This window comes from Schistocerca nitens, chromosome 3 (genome assembly GCF_023898315.1).
Source record: "Schistocerca nitens isolate TAMUIC-IGC-003100 chromosome 3, iqSchNite1.1, whole genome shotgun sequence".
NCBI classification, from domain to species: domain Eukaryota; kingdom Metazoa; phylum Arthropoda; class Insecta; order Orthoptera; family Acrididae; genus Schistocerca; species Schistocerca nitens.
In genome coordinates, this window is record NC_064616.1 from 984,178,597 (window position 1) to 984,204,012 (window position 25,416).

General features: G+C 39.9%; 1 protein-coding gene across 1 annotated transcript in view; it reads left to right on the forward strand.

Annotated features, from left to right (window-relative positions):
* The window catches only part of LOC126249049 (selenide, water dikinase 1-like), a 164,276-nt gene that overhangs the window by 51,453 nt on the left and 87,407 nt on the right, over window positions 1-25,416 (forward strand). Inside the window, exon 3 of the mRNA XM_049950677.1 lies at window positions 17,512-17,660. Coding sequence (XP_049806634.1) covers window positions 17,512-17,660 — 149 coding nt within the window. The remainder of the gene's footprint in view (window positions 1-17,511; window positions 17,661-25,416) is intronic.

The window sequence follows — 25,416 nt, forward strand, 5'->3', positions numbered from 1 at the left end:
TATGATTCTCTGTTAGTTTAAGTATTATGATGATGTGCATATTAGTACAGTTAAGTTATGATATTATCATTAAATTGTCCTCAATTTTGGTACATTCTCATGCATTCTTTTAATCTAAAGATTTATAAAGTGTTAATTTAATTAGTTCGTCCTATCTTGATAAGACATACCACAGAAGTCTAACCTTTTATAAAATTGGGGCCATCAGTGCACTTTGTCAGAAATTTTGCTAACGAATTCTTTAGTTTTTGATTGTTGCATACGTGTGTGGAATTTTTAAGAGCCCCATGGACTATGTACAGGCTGTACCACAGACATTGGAAGATCACTTGTGTGGCATGTCATCTTGCTGCCGGGATCCTGAATACCTGTCTGAGGATGGTTAGGTTGGAGTAGGTTAGGTTGTGAACACAAAGTACTAATGGACTCCCCTCAGAGCAGTGCATTGTCATAGACACTCATTAAGGCCTTAGACCCATATTTGATGTATGCTATCATGTAAAGGAATGGTTCCTCAGCCCAGAGGTAATTTTGAACACCACAGTGTGTTGGTAGGTCCAGTTTTATTGGGTGTCATATGCTATTTTTCCTTCTCTGGCCTTTGAACTGATTCCAACAGGGGTACTCCGAAACATGGTGCGAGGGACTTATGACCTCACTGTTTAGTCCCTTACCCCCAGTCATTCAACCAACGAAAACCTGGTGATGTGTGTCCTCTTTTCAATTAGGGACACCTTTCAACAGTTAGAATTTCTCACAACTGGCACTTCTGTTTAACTGGCCACAACAGGAAAATAGCTGACAATGGATTTCCCTCCATTATTATTCACAAGAGTGTTGGTCTTCAATAAATGTTGTTTCGTGGTGGGAAAAGTAAAAGCTCAGTTCTGTTCCAAGAGTGCATTTTTGCTACCTAATTTTGAGACAAATGAAATTTATACACTCAGCTTATAACATTCTACATCTAATTATTCCATAAACCACTTTAAACACCTATCTGAAGGAAGCAACAGTGCTTTATCTTTAATGGCTGCACATGCAGATTTCAGGAAACCATTTAGAGTTGAAGTGTGTCCCCAGACTATCTACATAACTTATTTCAGCAATAATATATCATTATATGGCATAATAGGTGCAAAATAAGTTTTTTCTTTTAGAATTGGGTAATGTGGTGTGAACTTGAAAAAACAGTGTGTTGTAATAAGGGGAGAGTGAAGAAAAAATTGCAAATTTTTTTGAGTACTATTAATAGTGTTCCATAGATTTCGTGCTTTGAATACAGTCAGAGACAGTTAGTGCTTATTTTCATTGTTTCCAACAAGAAGTGTCTAGTAACTACAGTTTAGTCAGCTATCAGCTGCCTTTAGTGAATTGGCAGTCTAGTTAAAAGTTGATTACTTAACACTCCACAGTAAACTGTTGATTTCTTAGGATGGATAGGATGTGTGACCGCTGTGTACGGACGCAGGAGCAGCTCGCCACTGTTCGCGAACAGCTGAATGTGCTGATGACCACGGTCAGCCGTCTTCAGGCTGCTGCCTCAGAGTATAGTGGCAGCGGGGAGTCTGGTGCATTGCATGGTACACCCCAGGTGTTACATGCTTCACCCACAGTCCCTGCTGTTGAGACATCTTCACAGGCACAGTTGGGCCACCCTCTCCAACATGAGTGGCAGGTTCAACAGTGTTCGCGTCGCACAAGGTGGAGGGTCAATGTGGAGGCTGGCCATTTGGCATCGCCCACTCTGCCTGTGAGTGGACATATGGGCACTCCTTCGGCTAGGTCCGAGCAGGCACACGGGGGGAGGGGTTTATTAGTGATTGGGAACTCCAATGTTAGGTGGGTGATTGAGCCACTTTAATAAATAGTAGAAAGGTTGGGGAAGAAGGCCAGTGTTCACTCTGTCTGCTTGCCTGGGGTCTCATCCGAGATTTGGAGGTGGCCCTGCCAGCAGTGATAGAGAGCACTGGGTGCACCTGACTGCAAATTGTTGCTCATGTCGGCACCAATGACTCCTGCCGTCTGGGTTCAGAGGTCATCCTCAGTTCATACAGGTGGTTGGCGGAGTTGGTGAAGGCGGAAAGCCACGCTCATGGGGTGGAATCTGAGCTAACTATTTGTAGTGTTGTTCCCAGAACCGATCGCACTCCTCTGGTTTGGAGCAGAGTCGAAGGCTTAAACCAGAGGTTCGGATGATTCTGCAGAGATGTGGGGTGCAAATTTCTCGACCTCCGCTATCAAGTGGAGAAATGTAGGGTCCCCCTGAATAGTTCAGGCGTGCACTACACGCAGGAAGCAGCTACAAGGGTAGCGGAGTACGTGTGGAATGCACATGTGGGTGTTTTAGGTTAGAGAACTCCCTCCCGAGGCCCGACAAGACGCCCACTGAGATGCGACAAGGTAGCAGTAGGCAAAACGCAACAGGGAATGACAATATTGATGTGGTAATAGCAAACTGCAGGAGCATCTATAGAAAGGTCCCAGAACTGCTCTCATTAATAAATGGTCACAATGCCCACATAGTACTAGGGACAGAAAGTTGGCTGAAATCAGATGTAAACAGTAATGAAATTCAAAACTCAGATTGGAATGTATACTGCAGAGACAGGCTGGACAGTGAAGGGGGAGGTGTGTTTATAGCGACAATAAGTGCAATAGTATTGAAAGAAATTGATGGAGATCTGAAATGTGAAATAATTTGGGTGAAGGTCACGGTTAAAGCAGGCTCAAACATGGTAATTGGATGTCTCAGTAGGCCCCCTGGCCCAGCAGCTGTTGTGGCAGAACATGTGAAGGAAAATTTGGAAAATACTTAGATTTCCCGACCATGTTATAGTTTTGGGCGGAGATTTTAATTTACCAGATATAGACTGGGAGACTCAAACATTCATAACGAGTGGCAGGGATAAAGAATCCATTTAAATTTTTTAAGTGCATTATCTGAAAACTACCTTGAGCAGCTAGACAGAGAACCGACTCGTGGCGATAACATATTAGACCTTCTGGTGACAAACAGACCCGAACTATTTGAAACAGTTAACGCAGAACAGGGAATCAGCGATCATAAAGCGGTTACAGCATTGGTGATTTCAGCTGTAAATATAAATATTACAAAAAGTAGGAAGATTTTTCTGTTCAGCAAAAGTGACAAAAAGCAGATTTCAGAGTACCTGACGGCTCAACACAAAAGTTTTGTCTCAAGTACAGGCAGTGTTGAGGATCAGTGGACAAAGCTCAAAACCATCGTCAATATGCATTAGATGAGTATGTGCCAAGCAAGATAGTAAGAGATGGAGAAGAGCCACTGTGGTACAACAACAGAGTTAGAAAACTGCTGCAGAAGCAAAACTTCACAGCAAACATAAACATAGCCAAAGCCTTGCAGACAAACAAAAATTACATGAAGCAAAATGTAATGTGAGGAGGGCTATGTGAGAGGCATTCAACGAATTCGAAAGTAAAGTTCTATGTACTGACTTGGCAGAAAATCCTAAGAAATTTTGGTCTTATGTTAAAGTGGTAGGTGGATCAAAACAAAATGTCCAGACATTCTGTGACCAAAATTGTACTGAAACAGTGGATAACAGACTAAAGGCCGAAATACTAAATGTCTTTTTCCAAAGCTGTTTCACATAGGAGGACTGCACTGTAGTTCCTTCTCTAGGTTGTCGCACATATGACAAAATTGTAGATATTGAAATAGATGACAGAGGGATAGAAAAACAATTAAAATTGCTCAAGACAAGAGGCTGCTGGACCTGATGGGATACCTGTTAGATTTTATACAGAGTATGCGGAGGAACTTGCCCCCTTCTTGCAGCGGTGTACCGTAGGTCTCTAGAAGAGCGTAGCGTTCCAAAGGATTGGAAGAAAAGGGCACAGGTCATCCCCGTTTTCAAGAAGGGACGTCGAACAGATGTGCAGAACTATAGTCCTATATCTCTAACGTCGATCAGTTGTAGAATTTTTGAACACGTATTATGGTCGAGTATGACTTTTCTGGAGACTAGAAATCTACTCTGTAGGAATCAGCATGGGTTTTGAAAAAAGCCGATCGTGTGAAACCCACCTTGCTCTATTCGTCCACGATACTCAGAGGGCCATAGACACAGGTTCCCACATAGATGTCGTGTTTCTTGACTTCCGCAAGGCATTTGATACAGTTCCCCACAGTCGTTTAATGAACAAAGTAAGAGCATATGGGCTATCAGACCAACTGTGTGATTGGATTGAAGAGTTCCTAGATAACAGAATTCAGCATGTCATTCTCAATGGAGAGAAGTCTTCCATGGTAAGAGTGATTTCAGGTGTGCCGCAGGGGTGTGTCACAGGACCATCACTATTCACAATATATGTAAATGAACTTGTGGATAACATCGGAAGTTCACTGAGGCTTTTTGTGGATGATGCTGTGGTATATCGAGAGGTTGTAACAATGGAAAAATTGTACTGAAATGCAGGAGGATCTGCAACGAATTGACGCATGGTGCAGGGAATGGCAATTGAATCCCAATGTAGACAAGTGTAATGTGCTGCGAATACATAGAAAGAAAGATCCTTTATCATTTAGCTACAATATAGCAGATCAGCAACTGGAAGCAGTTAATTCCATAAATTATGTGACAGTAGGCATTAGGAGTGATTTAAAATGCAATGACCATACAAAATTAATCATCGGTAAAGCAAATGCCAGGCTGAGATTCATTGGAAGAATCCTAAGGAAATGCAGTCCAAAAACAAAGGAAGTAGGTTACAGTACACTTGTTCCCCACTGCTTGAGTACTGCTCACTGGTGTGGGATCCATACCAGATAGGGTTGATAGAAGAGATAGAGAAGATCCAATGGTGAACAGCACGCTTCGTTATAGGATCATTTAGTAATCGTGAAACTGTTACGGAGATGATAGATAAACTCCAGTGGAAGACTCTGCAAGAGAGATGCTCAGTAGCTTGGTACGGGCTTTTGTTGAAGTTTCGAGAACATACCTTCACCGAGGAGTCGAGCAATTTATTGCTCCCTCTTATATACAATATCCTGCGAAGAGACCATGAGGGTAAAATCAGAGAGATTAGAGTCCACACAGAGGCATACCGACAATCTTTCTTTCCACGAACAGTACGAGACTGGAATTGAAGGGAGAACTGATTGAGGTACTCAAGGTACCCTCCGCCACACACTGTCAGTTGGCTAGCGGAGTATGGATGTAGATGTGGAAATGCCATGGAAGCATGCCATCTCATAGAACTGGTGCATATCTATTTCGAGTTCTCTATTCCGCTTTGACAGCTTGAGAAATAGCAATGCATGGATATTAAGCTGACACTAAACAAATACCATCACTAAAATTATACAAATCAACTAGTTTTCACTGCAGATGAAGATCGTAAGCTTTGCAATTAACAGTATTAGAAGTTAAAGATATGAACCATGGACTGACTTATGAATATGCAAAATGCCTGTCCAAGCATGCAGAGTAGTTGGGATGTAAATAAAATAGCTGGAATAGATTGCATCAGGGGTTTCATGAGCCAGTATCAGCAGCTCACCTTGCAAAAACCTGAAAAAATAGCAAATAAAGAGCAACAGCTTTTAATAAAGCAGATGTTATATAATTTTTTTGGCTATTGTGGACAAGCTGTTCATTCAAATGGTTTTGCAGAAGGCTAAATAAGCAACCCATCTGTTTTAGTTGGTTCTTGTGTGTTGAAGTGAACTCCACATTTGAATGTGAACCTAACACAAGCAAAGAAAATCCAATGGTTTTGAGCTGTAGTTGTAAGCCTACAATGTAAAAATCAGTGACCTATAGGCAAGCACAAATGAAGCTCACATGACGTCTGGCTATTTTGAAAGGCAGCACCAAAAAGTAATACTGGGAGGAGAACAGGAAGATATCAATAATATTAACTAAAATGAATTGAACCAGGATACCTTTAAAAGCTGGAAAAAAGTGAAGAGCGAGTTTAAGGAAAATTAAGTGAAATCTGAAAAATGAACAAAAAAAATCAGGTACAAGGTTACAAGAAAATTTATATTTCATGAAGTCTCTGATAGTGAAGGTAGTGAAGTTCTACAAGATACATCTGATTCTAAAAATATGGACTTAAATAATGATTTAGACTACATAAAAATTGTGAACCCTTGAAGTTCACAGGAAAAAATGTCTTATTTGTAGGGCAAGGATAAGGGTAAGAAGACAAAAATTACAAAGTAAAATTCCTGTGGCCAGCTTTGTTATTATTATTATTATTATTGCTGCTACTGCTACAACAACAACAATAATAATAAAACCTCATTAGTGTGAACTTGCTCGCAGTTAACGCGAAAAAAATATTGGCCCCAGCAGGAATATAACAGTTCTTATGGGAAGTTTCATGGGTTAAGATGACTTGTGAAATCTTTCAGTCCATAGAATAATTAAATTTCATTGTAACACAAGCTTCTGATGTTAACAATATTCTTAAGTATTAATTTTTTCTAAAACGAATGCAAGAAATGTAACAACAAAGCTAACTACCCATTGTTGACTCATTTCTAGTGTATTGTAGATTTGCAGCTGCAATTATCGCCTCAACAATCAGCGTGTACAGTAAATTTAAATAAATTCAATAATGTTTGCATTAACAATTGGAAACATAGTCAGTGCCAGATGTTCTTTGAGTCATAGCCAGATTGAGTTAGAATACTGAATAAAAATCTAGAAACGGTAGCACGTGAAACATGGCAAAGAGGAAAGAGATGGCTCTAAATGTACTACTAAAGCTTAAGGTTTAGATGAAATGGACCATATTACAAAGAAAACAGCAATTGCAGAGCAGTTTGGAATTCCCAAATATACTTTTACCTGCTGCAGCAGGTTCCAGAAACAAATTTAAATGACTTCGTAGTGCTGAGTATAAACAGATTGAGACATTATGGCTAGAATGGTTCAAACGTATGCGTGCATCTAACATACCTTTAAGTGGCCTTAAGATTCAGTCAAAAGCAAATGAGATTGGCAAAACTATTGGCATTTAAGACTTCATTTGTTCTGCTGGTTGGTTGTATCTGTTCCAAAAGACATCAGTTTTCATCTGCATAAATTTGTGGTGAGGCAAATAAATTTGATGAAGAAATGTGCGAACAGCTGGTGGCAGTAATTCAACCGATTGATGAAAAAGTATGCCTTGTGTGTTCGGTATGGACGGAACTGGACTTTTTTACAAACTTTCTCCAAATTGCACCCTGGGGTTAAAAAGTTATAAGTGTTGCGTTGGAGCACGCAGCAGTGTGTAACTGTTTTCATTGTATGTAATGTGCATGCGAGTGAGAAGTTTCATCCCTGGGTTATCAGTAAGTCCAAGAAGCTACGTTGTTTTAAAAACATAAATATGGGCTGCCCGTAACATGCAGGATCTGAACCTAACATGGCAAAGAGGAGACACAGCTCTAAATGTACTTGTAAAGCTTAAGATTCTAGATGAAATGGAACAGAAAGGTTTAGTTTTTTCCACCAAAAGTGACAAGCCACATTCAGCCGTTGGACCAAGGCATTTCTCTCGCGAAGAGAGCTTATTACAACCCTGAATTGGAATCTGCTTGATGCAGTAAAACCCACTGCAACAGCCTGGAACTCGGTGTTGCCACATCACATACAGAAGTACTTTAGAAGAAACTGGAGGCATAGCAACACTCAAGATGTGCACAAGCTAGATGATGCCACTTCACCTGATGAAATGGACAGTTCTGTGAGATGTTGTGAACCCTGGGATTAGCTACAAGGAATTCATTCGTACAGACTACAGTGTTGCTGTTTGTGCCTCTGTGTAATCTGATGTGCCAAAACCTGTGAGAGAGATGCAAGAAAGGTCATCAGCGGAAAGTGAGGCGGCGAATACAGATACCGTTCCACTACCTGTCAGGAGATGTCTAAAACCTTGGGCAGTTTAGAATGGTTCGCTTCAACATCTGATGTCACTACTGGGTATACGGATGCTATAGTTACAATTGGTTGTGAAATTACAAGATACTTTCATTCCTGTGAACATCAGTGAACCATGCTTTAATTTTTTCCAAGTAAATAGTGTAATTTTGGCTCTCACAGTCACTTTATGGTATTACAAGTCTGCAGTAAAGTGATATATACTGTAGGCTATTATGCATTACTATACTACTGTACATGTATACATATTAAAATATGTTTTTTCACTTAACATGAATTTCGTTAACATGAACTCTTGATTTATTCTTTTGTTTTTGCTCCCTTGGGAGACATGTTCATAAGGCTATATTGTATTATTATTTATCTTTCTTGCATTTTATATCTTTAGTGTTATTGGATTTGTACACACAGCTATTTTGTAGACCTATTACATCAATAAAATATATCTTTAGCTGATTAAAAAATAAAATCTAAAACCAAAGCTGTCACATACTGTCAAAAAATAACTTAATAAGATTATGCAAATAAAAAATAAACATAAGTAACATGACCATTTCATAACAAAAAGACAACTGACAAGTACAGTACAATATGACATATGGACCATGTCGTTCCAGCTAAAACGTACACTTGACAATGGCAAATCACCAAAATGAGCTCGTTCTGTAACTTGAATCACTTTGAGTAAATAAATAAATAAATAAATAGTGCAGCAAAAGATTTGGTAAGTAAAAAGTCATTGGTGTCTAGGTGTCGAAAAGATACCTCATTCACCATTCAGTAGTGCCCCATGTCAACAAGGATATGCTTCAAGTGGAATGTAAAATTTTACTCTTTTTGAATATTGTGATAACTATAGTAACTTATAGGACTAATTACAAAAATGAAATATCATCTTTCATAAGAAAAAATTATAATTTAAAATTTGTCTAAATGTGCTCCTTTCTCCCCTAAGTAGTATTATGTAAGGACCATAACAGTATGCCACTACACATGGTAAGTACCATTATTTGTGAAAGCTGGTTTTCCAAACACCTGTGTGTGTATGCTGTGTTGTCACGGTGTTGCTAGGCCATCCTTTAGTGCATGCATATTTCTGTCCCTCTTGTTCCAGAGAGATCGTAGATCCCTGAACTGCACATTCCAGAAGTACAGTGACAAACTTAGTAGATCTAATGTAGGTGCTGATAAATGAATATTTCCTTTGATACAGCACATTGTCTTTAAGCAGCACTGCATGGTGACACTTCATTTGTCAGCTTCTTGTGTGAGACTTTTGTAGAAGCCTCTTTAGAATCTTAAATTCTAAGAAAATACTTTCTCTGTTGTAACTGAGAGCAGGTATTACAGAAGAAATTATGTATACAAATTAAATTAAAGAAAATAAAAATAAGTAGCAACAAAACTGTGATATCTGTTCTTTTGCAAAAAATTCGTTCACTTTTGTAAAAGTGACCTTTTCTAGAATTTGGAAACAACTACATAATGTCATATTGCTTTTAAACTGTAGTGTGTCCACGCTGAAAAGGAAATACTGTAAAAATACAGTATCAACCCTATTTCCAGCCTATTGGATACACCATTTAGCATTTGGTAGTGCCTTATTGCTGTGTGATAGTCCGGTTTTAAGTTCAGATGTTTCATCACTGTTACTCATCTACCAGAAAAGTATAAAATCATCATCCATAGCCAGTGGTGCTTCTTAGGATCAAAACAAATGAGCTTCTAACAAATTTGGGTGTGCAAAATGTAACGATGGGGGGGGGGGGGGGGTGCAGATCTGTTATGTTTTTAAATGACCACTGTTATTTCACAGTTAACTGTTCATATGTGTTGAATCATTAGTCATTGGGTCTTTAGGACTCTGATACAAGAAACATCATTTGTCAATTAAAAGTTGTGTGTGGTCTTGAGTGCTGAGGTGATCAAGGTCATGTCTGCTCCTATTTCTGTAGTCTCATACCTGTTTTCTACAGTGGTTTGGCAGAGAAGAAAGTCAGGTATATACATTGTGTCATCCACCTTTTACAAAGAATTGACAGGAGCAGCCAATGTATTGGGTGCTAGAATTAATAGGAAAGCATGTAACTGAACTAAACAGAGCAGCTGACAGATGAAGCTGCTGCATATTCCTCTGTATGTTATTACCGTCTTGTGGAAGGAGGAGTCATGTTGATGGGAGGAAGTTTGACACAAGAAGCTGTTATCAGTATAATAAACAACCTGGCCACAGTGAATGAACTCCGGAAGTAAACTGAGATCATACCCATATTCCAGTGACGTTACTGTATTGCCAAATGTGGTTCTTTTTTCTATTTATGTGGAATACATTCCATTTATGTTGTCAGTTGGAATCTTTGCACTGAATACAGATCCCTAACAAAACACTATGCATTATGTGATAATTTTCAGATTACCTTTAATGAACCCGATACACATCTTCATTGTCTGGAAACGTTACTGGAGAAGTAGAACATTATCTCCCCCATCATTAATATACTGTTAATAGTAATGATTCTATCACATGTCCATGACCCATGCCTGGTGCTCTCTCTCTCTTTTTTTTTTTTTTTTTTTAAATGTGTCTTGTCATTGAAAATGACATTGAATATTGTTTGCTGAGAATTTTTCGATCTATTCACAAATCTGTTCAAAGGTTTCATAGGCACGCATTTTGTTTAGTGGACAGTGAGTACGAACTACATCGAAGGCCTTCAGGAATTAAAGAAACACTGGCACCTATAGCTCGAGATAGAAAAATTTTGTGAAGAAACACAAAATTAAAAGGTTTTTAATGAAATATCGCAAAGTTGATTTTTGAGACATTGGTAAATATGAAATTTTTTCAGATAAAAATGTTATGAAAATGAGTAATTGCAATCCTCAGATTTATAACTGTATGTTATTGAACGTTGAAGTAGGGGTTTGACTTCTAATCTCCTCAAGGCTAAGGCCTGTGTTCAGTTTTAAAATACCAGTTAATTTCCCATGTAATGAACATTGATGGGACGATGAAAGTAGCATCAATTTTGGCAAAAAAGTCAAACTGGTAACAAAAGTCAGAGACTTTAGCTGGAAATACCAGCTAATGTTAAAAAACTAACACCAATTTAGCAAAAAAGTAATTTGGAAAAAATAGCACCCAATCTGGCAAAAAGACCACCGCCAGATGTGGCGAAAAGCACTAAAATTAGCAAAAACAAACACCAAAAATGGCAAAAAGCCACTGAATTTGGCCAAAAAATTAAAATTGACAAGTAATTTGTCAAACTTAATAACTAAATTGGCAAAAAATAACACCAAATTTGGCAAAAATAATGATTTTTTTTCCTGCCCCCTATCTATAGCCCTGTAGATCACATGTAGAAAGAAGGCAAACTAGACTTCACATGAATATTATTTGTCCTGACTCATGGTCATTCCTTTATTGATCTTCTTCAGCTTTTTCAGTCCGTGCTCATTCATTTCTGTATCTGAAATTTTTACATCTGTGCAACAGTCAAGAGTAGATATTATGTTAACATAATCAACAAAGTTATTCCAGAAGACAAATTCAGCATTCACACTTCATTTTATTGTCATCCATTTCCGTGCCAACACGTTGAACAAACATCTTGACAGACAACTTCAATCAGTCTACTAGTTTTACATTGTATAAAATTTAAGAGGTTAGCAAATAACCTCTAGCTTTTGAGTTCATAGAACACTTATCACACTTCTGTTTGTGATCAAAGAATTTTCTTCACTTGAATGTGCTACACAGGTTTCCTTTTGTAGTAATTTTCTTATACTGTCACTGAACAGTGGTGAAATTAGTGTCCATATGTGGGCATCAGTACATTAACAAAAAAGTGGAAAAATAAGAATGTACAGAGCAGCTTTAGTGGCTCTTAGGGACAGTGATATGTAGTATGGATAATAAGAGGTCTGTTCAAAAAATGCTGAAAGTTGTCTGCATAATTTTTCTACACTTACCTTTTGCTTACTGTGCATGGGCTCCTTAGAAATATTCTGCTCCACAATTGATACATTACTCCGATCGCTGTTTCCACTTCCTGGATCATGTGAAGTGCTGTCTGGAAGTTTTCTTTTATCTCATCCATCATCGCAAATCTTCACCCTTTCAATGGGGATTTCAACTTTGGAAATAAATCTGCAGGGGTCAGGTCTGGAGAGTATGGAGGATGAGGCAGCACAGTGATTTCTTTTTTTGTGCAATAGCCATGCACCAACAGGGATGAACATGCGGTTGTGTTATGATGAAAGAGCCATGGAGCCATGAATTGTCTCACCACATATCAGGCAGTTTCCTTCTCATCAAGTTATCTCACAAGTTTCGCAGCACGTCACGATAGTACCATAACCGTAGAACCATATCTGATCACCAGTTTTGATTCTCTTAAGGAACATTTTGTTCTCATTTGTGCGATCTGAAAGCTCTTCACAGATTGCAAGGCGAAGGTCTTTCTGGTCTTGACGCATGAGCTGTGGGATGAACTTGGCAGCAACACAATGAATTCGAAGATGTTGCATCAGGATTTCATGATATGATCCAATTGAAATGTTACATTCTTCTCCAAACTCTCGGTCAGTCAGTCCTCGATTGACGCTCACAATTTCATTGACATTTCTGACATAAGCATCATAGTTAGAAGACTGACATCCTGAATGAGGGTCATCTTTAACTTCTGTCCAGCCATTTTTAGACCATCTGAACCGTTCGTATCACCGAGTACGGCTTAAGCACTCATCGCCATAGGCTTTCTGCATCACTTGGTGTGTCTCTGTAAAGATTTTCTTGAGTTTCATGCAAAATTTAATGCAGATGCATTCCTCCTCCTAACTCTGCCATCTCCACATTCACAAATTGTGGGACACAAATTACACATTAAATGCAGGTGTGTGCAGTGACGCCAACTGCATTTCGCTCCAACACACCAATGGCGTGAAATTAACGAATGTTATAGAAGTTTTTGAACAGACTTCGTAACCAGGGATGCTCCATGTACAGTGGCATGAGAGCCTGTATATAATACAACTGAAAGAATGTCCAAAGAAGTTAGTGGCTATGCTAATAAATCAATAAGGTGTGAAAGGTCAATAAAACACTTGGACGAAACATATAAGCATGTTCTTTGCAGGTTTTCGTACTGTCGAGTGACGCTGCTCAGTAGATGACACGGTGGCCATGGCGGTAGCACTCTCTTTGTGAATGTGATGCCTTGTGTATGTTGTCACACTCAGCCCTTATCATGCCATTTTTCTGCCGTAGATGTGGAAACTATAGCAGTATTTCTAGAGCCAGAACTTGATGGTATCTACAATACAGCGATGTGTGATGTTGAGTTTCGCAACCCTTTAACTTGGATGCAGGTTGGTGTGATGACAGTGTCTACCGCAGGTGACCTGTTAAGAGGCAAGCGTTTGATGTGACTAGTTGGTGGCAGTTTTTCATGCTGCCGTAGGCTGCCTGTAGTTCTGGCTGCATTGTAAAGGTTAATTCACTCCTTGGAAATGTTATACCTGGGATCCACATAGAACAATGTTTGAATTTACCTGCTCAGACAAGTATTACTGCTGGAAGCAGGCTGAATGTGACTGCTGTGGCATCTTGTGTTATTCACAGTGGGTGTGGTAACATCAGAGGTTCGACGTACTTGGAGCGCCTTGTAATGGTTCTTTATTTACATGACCATTACCCCAGTTCTCAATACCAGTAATATCTTACTACTTTTCTGCGAAGTAACAGACATATTTTTGTGACAATATTCACATTTGGTTTTATTAATGTATAGGTACTCAGATGTATCGATATATTACAGTGATATGGTTCTTGTGTGTATTCATTTCTGTGAGACTATCATAATCTTTGACTTACGTGTAACCGTTTTGGCGCGAATGCGCACAGAGCAGTTTTTGTTTCACTTTGCAGAAGTTAAGTTGTTATTTCACTTTGTAAAAGAACAGTCAAGTCTTGTTTGGTTAAAGTGGAAATTAAATATATGAAGATTGATACAAAACTGTTTTCTTGATGTGACAATTAAGAAGTAGTATATGTGAATTTACAAGAAGTTTAATAAAAATGTGGATCGTGAACACCAAGTCAAAAATTGTTTCTACCATACCATTGTTCTGATCTGGGACTGTTTGATCATTAAGAATTTTCTGAAAAAAAAAAAATTGTTAGGTCTTCAGATATTGCTAAAATACAGATCTGGACCTTCTAGCAGTCAAAGTGGAATCTCCCTAGAATCAACGAGATAAGCCATAACAACTTCAATGAAATCTACGTGTGAATCCATTCAAGATAAGTGCCAAAATTAATGACTTTTTTACAGTGACTTCATTATTTCCATTCTGACGATACCATCCACAGTCAATATCTCTGTTGTTGCTCGATAAAGCGAACATATACTGCGTGAGCAACATTATTAATCTGGTTTCTAACCTACTTTGCAAGTGGTGGTATTGTTAGAGCCTGCACTGGGTTCACAACAATTTACTGGTGCAGTCCTCTGTGTGATATTGTAAAGGTTTAACTGCACTTCCGTTGAATGGTGTTGGCTGGTGTGTTACACATTTATCCTTTGAAAACGTGCACCAAGAATTTCTACTTGCACTGTGACTGTAGGCGATATAGTGCAAATGATTTGTGATTAATGTTGTTCACTGTTGCAAATCTGTTCCGAGAAGTAAAACACGCATTTTGGATTATTGTCCACAAATCTGGAGATCAACAGCCTTGACTGTATTATGTGGCTTGTCCAAAAAATCTCAAAATAGTGCAGCCATGGACAGAAGTTGCATAGTAGACATATCTCCCAGTAGATGTCGTGCCACTTTCAGTATTGTCAATTGTCACCTGATAAGTTTCTGATTGCCCACAGTGATCTTTTTGCTGCAGTTGTCCTGCTCTCTGCTCATTTCTTAAGATGGTAGATTTGCGGCCACTAAGAGCAGCTGTGAAAGTTTGTTTCAAGAAAGAAAGTGCAGAAACTTGATGTTGAAAGCGGCTTGTAAAGATGATGCCTAGTGAAAATGTGTACGAGTGGTTTACTTATTTCAAAAATGGTGACATGTCAGTTGGTGATAAACATAGTTCCGTCAACTGCCTGAATGTACAAAAATGTTGAGAAAATTTATCAACTTGCACTTGAGAAAATTGATGGTGGACCATGGACTAATGAACATATGGTGGAGTTAGCCAGATTGCTTTGCAGCATGGTTCAGTTAATTTTAATAAGAATTTGTGAATGAGAAAGGTCTCTCAAATTTGTGCCTCAAATTATAATTGATCAGTGAAAGGGGTTGCAATTGGAAACACCAGACTGAGTGACTTTTTTAAAGATACTTATGATGAGTCAAGGTGCTATGGTTATGATCCTGACCCTATACAACAATCAAAACAATTCTTTTTCACTTTAATTCTTATGTGAGCCATTTCGTGCTAATTATTTCTGTGGTTCCTGCGTAAAGAACACCTCAGGAGAGTTTTGGGAGTAACTGTAATGAATTTTGTATATTCAGTGGTCTGAAAGGTATTGGCTTTATGTAAGAACCTGTGCCTTAACCCAAAAGGATAGCCATGTGCTGCTTTAGGTGGATCCCAACATACTTTTAAAAGGAGGTTGTGACGTTCTGCGTTACTACATATGCAATTGGTGAGTTCTCAATTTATCTGGGCTGCAATGTTGGTTTGAAAGCCCACGCTATATAGCAGATGGAACCCTCAGTTATGCCAGATGGAACCCTCAGTTATGCCAGATGGATAGCAACAGTAGTGTATCTGTTTTGCGTGCTTCCTTATTTAGTTGGAGGACCAACCTTTCGGGTATCAGGCTGCATTTTCAGTGAGTGCGTATGTGGGAGAGACAGTAACGTTTAGGTATTTATTTTGTGTGTTCTTCAAAGAACTGTTTCTTCAAAAACTTTTCACTCTAGAAGCCTTATCATGAACTTTTAGGTAATTATTTGGAATGTGATGTTCACACAGCAGCTAGTATTAAATTAGGTGGCAGGGGTCCTGCACTTCGCAGCAGTTGCAGAAAATGTTTGGCTTGGCCAAGAAATCACTATTATTTATGACCTTATACTGTTATGTCTGCATTACAGGGTAGGTGAAATCATTGGCAGCTTTATACTCCTCTTTTTGAGGCTGTTTGGGCTCTACTCACTTTTATTAACCAGTGCTTGTAACAAGTAAGCACTGGCACCTTCATTTTTTGTAGGAAGCTTTTAATGTATCTCCCCTCGCTCCCCCCTCGCTCGGCCGTCTCCCCTCGCTCCCCCCTCGCTCGGCCGTCTCCCCTCGCTCCCCCCTCGCTCGGCCGTCTCCCCTCGCTCCCCCCTCGCTCGGCCGTCTCCCCTCGCTCCCCCCTCGCTCGGCCGTCTCCCCTCGCTCCCCCCTCGCTCGGCCGTCTCCCCTCGCTCCCCCCTCGCTCGGCCATCTCCCCTCGCTCCCCCCTCGCTCGGCCGTCTCCCCTCGCTCCCCCCTCGCTCGGCCGTCTCCCCTCGCTCCCCCCTCGCTCGGCCGTCTCCCCTCGCTCCCCCCTCGCTCGGCCGTCTCCCCTCGCTCCCCCCTCGCTCGGCCGTCTCCCCTCGCTCCCCCCTCGCTCGGCCGTCTCCCCTCGCTCCCCCCTCGCTCGGCCGTCTCCCCTCGCTCCCCCCTCGCTCGGCCGTCTCCCCTCGCTCCCCCCTCGCTCGGCCGTCTCCCCTCGCTCCCCCCTCGCTCGGCCGTCTCCCCTCGCTCCCCCCTCGCTCGGCCGTCTCCCCTCGCTCCCCCCTCGCTCGGCCGTCTCCCCTCGCTCCCCCCTCGCTCGGCCGTCTCCCCTCGCTCCCCCCTCGCTCGGCCGTCTCCCCTCGCTCCCCCCTCGCTCGGCCGTCTCCCCTCGCTCCCCCCTCGCTCGGCCGTCTCCCCTCGCTCCCCCCTCGCTCGGCCGTCTCCCCTCGCTCCCCCCTCGCTCGGCCGTCTCCCCTCGCTCCCCCCTCGCTCGGCCGTCTCCCCTCGCTCGGCCGTCTCCCCTCGCTCGGCCGTCTCCCCTCGCTCCCCCCTCGCTCGGCCGTCTCCCCTCGCTCCCCCCTCGCTCGGCCGTCTCCCCTCGCTCCCCCCTCGCTCGGCCGTCTCCCCTCGCTCCCCCCTCGCTCGGCCGTCTCCCCTCGCTCCCCCCTCGCTCCCCCCTCGCTCGGCCGTCTCCCCTCGAGTGATTGATTAGTGAAAGTTAAGTGATTTCAGGCATTGTTGACAGGGCATTCTTTTATGAAAATCATGAGGCAGTCATTAACCTTAATGTGATATTTTCGTTGTTTTGCAACACTGCTTCTTTAAATGCTCACTGTAAACAAACCGCTTATCCAATTTATGAGCTGCAATTCTTTTAACAAAGGGAAATGCCTAATTTGAAGGTCATAATGGCAAATGTCAGTAGCATCATGTTGCAGTCAAATGTAAAAAACTTAGTTTAACTGTATATTTCTCTGGTATTTGTTTTAAATGTTATGGTTTTATATTAGCTGTAATAGTGAATGTGCTAATGTTCTTACCATATCCTCCAATCCGCATAGAAATACTACATTTACATTTGTTTTCCAGGAGGCATTGCATGTGCAAATGTCCTTAGTGACTTATATGCCATGGGTGTGTCACAGATTGATAGTGTGCTGATGATTATTGCGCCCTCTTCAAAGTTTAGTGACAAGGAGAGAGATGTAATATTACCATTGCTGGCTAAAGGATTTGAGGTTAGTATCAGGTCTGTGTTTGTGTGTGTGTAAATTAAAAGCTCAGTACAGTAGTCGGTGAGTGCATTATAAAATCTGACGTGTTTATTGTTTAGTATGTTTTTCACATAGTAGTTTCCACCTTTTACTCGGTTAGAGGTATATGAAATATCTGATGCCACAGTCATGTCAGTAGTAGTTCAGTTCATTTTACTTGGGGAATTATGTATGAGAAAGTATTGTGCAAGATCAGTGCTGCCCCATTTATATAGTACCGAGCAACAGCAGATTCGAAGAATAATTTCTGAGCTGTATTTGGGTACCTAGACAACCTATAACTCCATACATGCCGAGACCTACTGGTGTGCATTCATGTAATTTTTTTTTTTTTTTTCTTCTTAATGAAAGAGCTACTTTAACTAACTCTTGGGCCATACATGTTGTAATATTGTTAACATAGTGATGGATTTCTGTTGTTTCTACTGTTCTACATATAATTGTTGTCTGTTTAGCAGTAATTGAACTGTGCTGTTTAAGTAAGTATACTTGTCCAATTTTTAACTTCATTCATTCAACTGTTGTTTTCCAGGAATCATTACATGTGCAACTGTTACTTTCTTTGAATTTTGAATGTCTATATTTTCCTGTTCAGTTACATACAGCTATTAAAAAGCAGTGGTTCTAGTGTCATACCTTGTATTAAAATTGAACAGAAATAGAATTGTTTGAAGTTAGAATTTTCCATGTTTTTTAGAGGACAGTTGAGAGGGGGAAGAGTGGGTACAAAAACCTGTTGCGCTTTGAAGGAATGTTGGTTCATAAGCTAGATACTGGAACATTAGTCATGAAACACCTGGTACAGTGTAGCGTCCCAACACACACATTCATCATCAGCATAATGTAAGAATGTTAATTAGTGTCAAATGTTACCGATCACAAAATACGACACCGAGCGAGGTGGCGCAGTGGTTAGACACTGGACTCGCATTCGGGAGGACGACGGTTCAATCCCGCGTGCGGCCATCCTGATTTAGGTTTTCCGTGATTTTCCTAAATCGCTCCAGGCAAATGCCGGGATGGTTCCTTTCAAAGGGCACGGCCGACTTCCTTCCCCGTCCTTCCCTAATCCGATGAGACCGATGACCTCGCTGTCTGGTCTCCTTCCCCAAAACCAACCAACCAACCACAAAATACGAATGAATCAATAAAGTTCCATACTATAAGTATTCAGGCAAAATCTTTGAAATCTCCAGGGGGAGAGGATGGGTCCTTAGGGTAAAATCTACATAATCTACGGTACACACAAAAATCAGGCATTATAACACACTTATCAAGCTTGTAGTCTTGTATGCTGGCGAAATGCTTACACGCTACAGAAAAGGTGATCTGGAAGGGATGAGGGCTGTACTGGAAGTACCTGACCTGACGTATGGATAGCAGTTGTAGTTTCAAACAAACGGCGTGGTAAAAATACCAGTCTTATAAAGCTTCAATTTGAAGTTTGGCAATGCTACGTTGTCCAGTGTTTGTTTGCCAGCCACCAATAGTGAACAGTCTGTGAATCTGTAAATTTGGATAAAGAAAGATACTCAACCCCAAAAAACAGAAGATCGATATAGACTACATCCCAAAAAACGCTATCAAATCTTTTAGCAGACATCAGGAAAAAAAGATTGAAATTTTATGGGCATATCTACGGTCTCCCAACAAGATTCACAATATTGTGATGTACATAACAAACAACTTATACAGCCAAAACGTTAGCAAATGGGAAGTACTGCCAGGAAATGAAGTCATCACCAGGCCAGAGACTGGAACAAGAAAAGAATCCACAGAGGAAAAATGAAAGCTACTTGGACACTATGAAGACTGGAAGATAACAGGTTTGCATGATCCAAAGTGGTGCAAGTGCACCTAATAAGACAAACATTCCCAATAAACGGAAGAGCATGTTGTTGAGGGAATGTATTGCACAGAACAGTGTGAAACAGAATCCCAGCAAGATCAAAGTCTGCAGTTCCCATCACCGCATTAAAGAGGCTGGGAGAAAGCTTAAAAGCAGATGGGGAGACTTCGCCCTGGAGTTTGGATTCCATCCCAAAAACCTGGTTGTCAGATTGGATCATATTCTTCTTTACAATCAACAATGCAGTGAATTAGAAGGGAAACTGAGCTCTAGAAACTGTCTACTGATGAAACTAAACGGACCATCAGTGGAAAAGCACCCTAAGCTATTAAAGGCCACTCCTGTGGGTCCTTTTTCCAATGGGAGAGTATACATCAGTGTGGAAAGTGTCAGCTCACACAAAGCAAGTAGATGTTGAGGCAGGAAGAATTGTTACTTCATGCTTGAGACCTACACCTTTGACCACTGTTTAACCCCTTGTAGGTGTAAGTCCACCCTGAATCAGAAGAGCAGTCACTGCAGAAAAAGAAAGGAATATGCAAACACATACCCAGTACATACACTATATAACCACACTGTTGTCACATTATGCCTGAGGTCGAGAAAGTGTTTTGTGAAGACAACTACCTCTGTAACAGTTGCAGCTGAGACCAGGACACACAAGTCTAATCCTGCTACCAGATTGAGAGGGGAACTTCCTGTGACCCACATGCTCACATAACCCACCAGGAGAACATTCAATTGTCTAAGATTGGGAGTCTCCAAATGCAAAAACGCCCTAAAGAAATGGGGATACATAGGGGGTGACACAAATGTGGAGAAATCCTCACACACCACCTACTCCTCTGCACACTTTTGGACGTAGTAATGTTTGCAAGCCTTAAAAGGGAATGGTCCAATCCAACATGTTGGAGCCTGCCCTGAAATTTTTTATGCAGGAAGAATACAGTGAAAGAAATGCACTGTCAAAAATTTTAGCTGCTAAGATCCAATGCAAGCACTTTAAAAAATATTGAAAATTGCCAAATTTGTACTCAATATTAACTGAACTATTGGGTCAGAGAAACTATAAATGGAAGCAAACTGACTTTCGAAATTACAATCAGATTGTGTTTTGTTATCTTTAAAGTGTTGCCCTGTCAACCAAGGCAACTTGTCTGCTATGTTGCGCATGCACAGTCTACTACAACTTGAGAAGGGGTCTACATTTCTCCAATCAATATATTTGTAATATGATTGGAGAAATGTAGACCCCTTCTCAAGTTGTAGTAGACTGTGCATGCGCAATATAGCAGACAAGTTGCCCTGGTTGACAGGGCAACACTTTAAAGATAACAAAACACAATCTGATTGTAATTTCGAAAGTCAGTTTGCTTCCATTTATAGTTTCTCTGACCCAATAGTTTAGTTAATATTCACTCGATTTGCAACTCATTACTTATCTGTAATCATTAGCAGTTGCTTTCTGTGTTATTGGTAACAGCTGACAACGGAAATAAAACATAAAGAATATGCATTGTTTTTTCTTCATATTTGCCTGCTAATAGCACCTGTCTTTGTGCAGGTTACAGTTTCACAGTAATGGGAGCCAATTAACTTTCTTACTCTCGCAAAGATGTAATTTGAAGATTGTGGTATGCAATCAAAATTGCCTACTTCTCCTGAAGGCCTTCATATATCTTACTTTGTATCTAATTTCTTGCACATTCATTTGAATGACGTCAGAATTTTGTTAGAACTTTGGAAATACTAGAAGAAATAGGAAATAAGTGACAGTTCTGTGAATTGGTGGCTTGAATGAAAATAGCCATGCCAATAAGACCTACAAGAAAACATTCATAGCTTGAAGAACATGTGTACTGTAATAGCTTTCAGTGACAAAGAAAAGACTATTTTTGCTTAAACGAAGGACAGAGAAAATATTTAGTTTAGGAGTGTGCAAAACTGGTTTCATTTCATAAGATCTGGAAGTGAATTATATAAATGCAGGAGGGAATTACATGAAATAAGAAATACGAACCAAAATGAACTCCCAAAAGCATGAAAGAAAAATATTCATAAGATTTATAACTGTTTGTAACAACCTGGCCTATTGAGTCACTTTGTCAGGATAGTCTGCACCCGTGGTCTAGGGGTAGCGTCTTTGATTCATAATCAAAACGTCTTCGGTCCCGGGTTCGATCCCCGCCACTACCTAAATTTTGATAAATAATCAGCATTGGCGGCCTAAGACTTCCGGCATAAGAAGTCAGCCTCATTCTGCCAACGGCCTTGTCAAAGAGGGCGGAGGAGCGTATAGAGGTTCAGGGCACTCTCTTGTCCTAGGGCTGGGAAATTGCCCCTAAAGGCGGAAGAATCAGCAATGATCAACGACATGAGGATGCAGAAGGCAATGGAAACCACTGCATTAAAGACATGTAACGTGTATCCACAGGACATGTGGCCTGTAATTGAAGAAGTGTCATGATGATCTCTCCATTGGCAAAACTCTGTGCTATGCAGGTGGCAACACCCAGCTCCAACTGTGGGCTGTCCCACATGGGTTTCTCCCTTATCCACTACTAACATGAGCTTACTCTCAAAGTGTGGTCTCCAGGACCTTATTACAACACAATCTAATGCTTATACTATTTAAAACAGAGATTCTAATTCCTGCAACTCGCCCATTTAGGATCAAAGAAACGTAACTACAAAAACAGTGTTTTGAGATAATTCCATTTAAAAGTTTTGTCCAATAGACTGAGTACTTTCTAATAGTTTTTCAGAAACCTTTCTATGGTAAATAAAAAGTATACTTTATTGACTGTTGTTTTCTACTAGGTGTTACATATTTTAGTCACTCGATGGGCACTAATGAAATATTTAATGAAATCATGCATGCAGTTACGTTTGTCTGATCCTTAACTTAATGGCTGCTGTTGTATAACATATGAACATCAAACAAATAATATGCAGCTTTAAACGATATTATCATGTTAAAGATTACTTCAGTTCTTTTAATAGTGTTTTTTATAAATACAGATTACACGGAACAAGCTATGGGAATGTGCGTCAGTGCTTTCAGTGAGTACTAGAAGTAAGAAAACTGTTTTCCAGGAAGTTTATCGTCAGTTGATGGAGAATACATAAAAGCTATTATTATTTTCACTTTGCATTATTTGTTTGCAGTATTATTGAACTTACAATAAATAATTTAGAGGTAACAAAAATACTTGGTTTCTAATCTTCACATAACAAACATAAGAAAAATAATTGTAATGAAACACAGTGCTCCCTCACACCTGTTTTTCTGTTCGTGGATTACGGTTTCAAAAATGATACAACACAGACATTTAAATGAGCTAGAATTAGTGGTTTACATGAAATAGCTAAGGTGATGAGCTAGCAACAATAATAAAGGAGACAAAACCAGAAAATACATACATGAATTCTATTCCTGTGATTCCTCCACATTTTCCTCATTTTCTAAATCATTAGCAGCATTTAGCCCTTGAAGTCTAATACCCTTATTACATAAATGTGTAATATCTTTTTTCTTTTCTTTTCTTTACTTATGCAGAGAGGACTCTCATATGCTGGGCACAGAGTATTGTCTTCAGGTTCTGAATTTGAAGAATTTCGTAGGCCAGGTATTTCCTTGGTATGCAAAACTAGTCACGATCATCGTAGGAATACTTGAAAAACATCATGTCAGGCTGATTTTTCCTGTATTGCATCCTAAGCCATTTCACAGTTTCTCCGTTCTCAGCTTTTTTGCTATTCTGAATTATTTTCTTATGAAGCTGGTTGAAATCTAAAATTTGAGTGTTATCCATTTCTGTCACTCTGTACTTGTTGGAAGTCATTGTTACAACTGTATACAAGCCAATGGGAACAAAAACATCCACATGTTTACTTTTTCTTTCAGGGCTCGCATGCACTGAGTCTACTTCCATTTGTGGAAGGCTCAAAAAAGCATTGGTCGACAGTTGGAATTCCCAGTGTATTCACTGCATGCAAACACACAGTGCTCATGTTGGCATTCCTGTTCTGGCCCCCACACGTATCAGAAATCAAGGTTATCGGTTTTCCTTGTGCATGATTTTTTCAAAAAATCCCATAGACATGAAGCCACCTCTATGGACCCCCTTTTTGCTGTTGTCTTGTCCCACATGTAGCAGTTGGTTTTGTTTTCTCCTACACTAAGAACTGTGAGATAGTACACAGAGAGCCTTCTTTTATAGAATACTGCCTTTGCATTCACTTCAGAGCAGTAAAGCACAGCTTGTAAGTAAAATTCAGCTAGCAAAGTTTCGCCTTTTCTTTCACTTTCTTTCTTAATGTTCTTAAATTCCCTTGCCATTTCTTTCCTTTTCAGATACCCTTCCTGTTCCCTTTTAAATTCTTTGTCTTCCTTTTCTTCAGCCAAAAGGTGTGAAAACTTGAAACATTTATCTCTCACATCTTTTCGTGACCTGTGGAATTTCAGATTAAATTCTTTTGTGAATATCTCCTTATACAGCCATAATTTCACGACTATCTTTCCTTCCTCGTAGCATTGTTCCTGATATAACTCATACAGTATTTTAATACTCACATCAGCAGGTAAATAATCTGCTGTACACTCTTCTTGTAATGAGAAGGAATGTGTTTCCTTATAGCCTCTTTACTTTCTTCGGGTCTCTTTATACCTTGCTTATGACATCCTCATTGCTCTTTCTCAGTTACATGTTCATCTCTTGTTTTAATAGCATTTCTTACAAAGGTTTCAGAAATGTCAAATGTCTTGAGGAAAAAACTGCCTACACACATGAATCTTATCGGATCCCTTTATTAGATAGAATTTGTGGGTCCTCTTTCTTTGTGAGTTATCCGATTTTGTCCTCACACTTTGTTTCTCTTCTTCCACTAACTTATTTAGGTACTGCCTTTGTAGCTCAACTGACCCAAGATCCCAGTAGGCTCTATGGATATTTTGTCGTCTTGCTCAGTAAACTTACTCATGCACTGTCGTGGACATTTAGAGCAATCTTTTGGCTTCACATTTCTTGCAGGAACTTTAGAATTCTTCGTAGAAATATATGCGCTACCATGCAGTCAATTGATTCTTCTTTGATTTCTTTTCTATTCCTCTTTAACTGCTACCCTTTTTTGTTTTCTTGTTTTGTTACTATTCTCATTACAAGCATTGTCATCTGCAGTTTCCCCTTCCTGATGGTGATGATTTACTTGTGCACTAGTTGCATCCTCAGCAGTTTTTGTGACATTTTTTACAAGGGACGTTCCATGTTCAATACTGCTGTCTGTAAAATAACATGACAAGTATTCAGAGGAAGGGAAAAGAAAATTAACTGAAACTGCTATAGTGTCTAGTAATTGTCTGGCTACTCACCAGAATCTGTAGTGTTGTCCAGTTCATATGAAGGATCATCATCTGTATTTGAACCAATAAATGTCCTGACCATCTCCAAATCACGTTCTTCCTTAGCTATGAATATAAACAACAGTGGTGGTGGTGGTGGTGGTGGTGGTGGTGGTGGTGGTGATAACAGTATTATTATTATTATTATTATTATTATTATTATTATTATTATTATTATTCTTTACATTTTCAGACATTAAGTCTGGTTAAAAATGGAAAGTGACGCGGACCTTGATCAAGCGTCACTTCCTTTTAACTGTATGGTATGTGTTATATTGCATTTAGGAACTTTCGGGTAATTGAACATGTATCAATAATTACTGATTTCTGTAGTTGTATATATAAGTTTGGATGTAGCTGTATTGCATTGATGTACTGGTGGATATTGTGTGGTATGACTCCTGTAGTTGATAATATAATTGGTATGATGTCAACTTTATCCTGATGCCAACTTTATCCTGATGCCACAT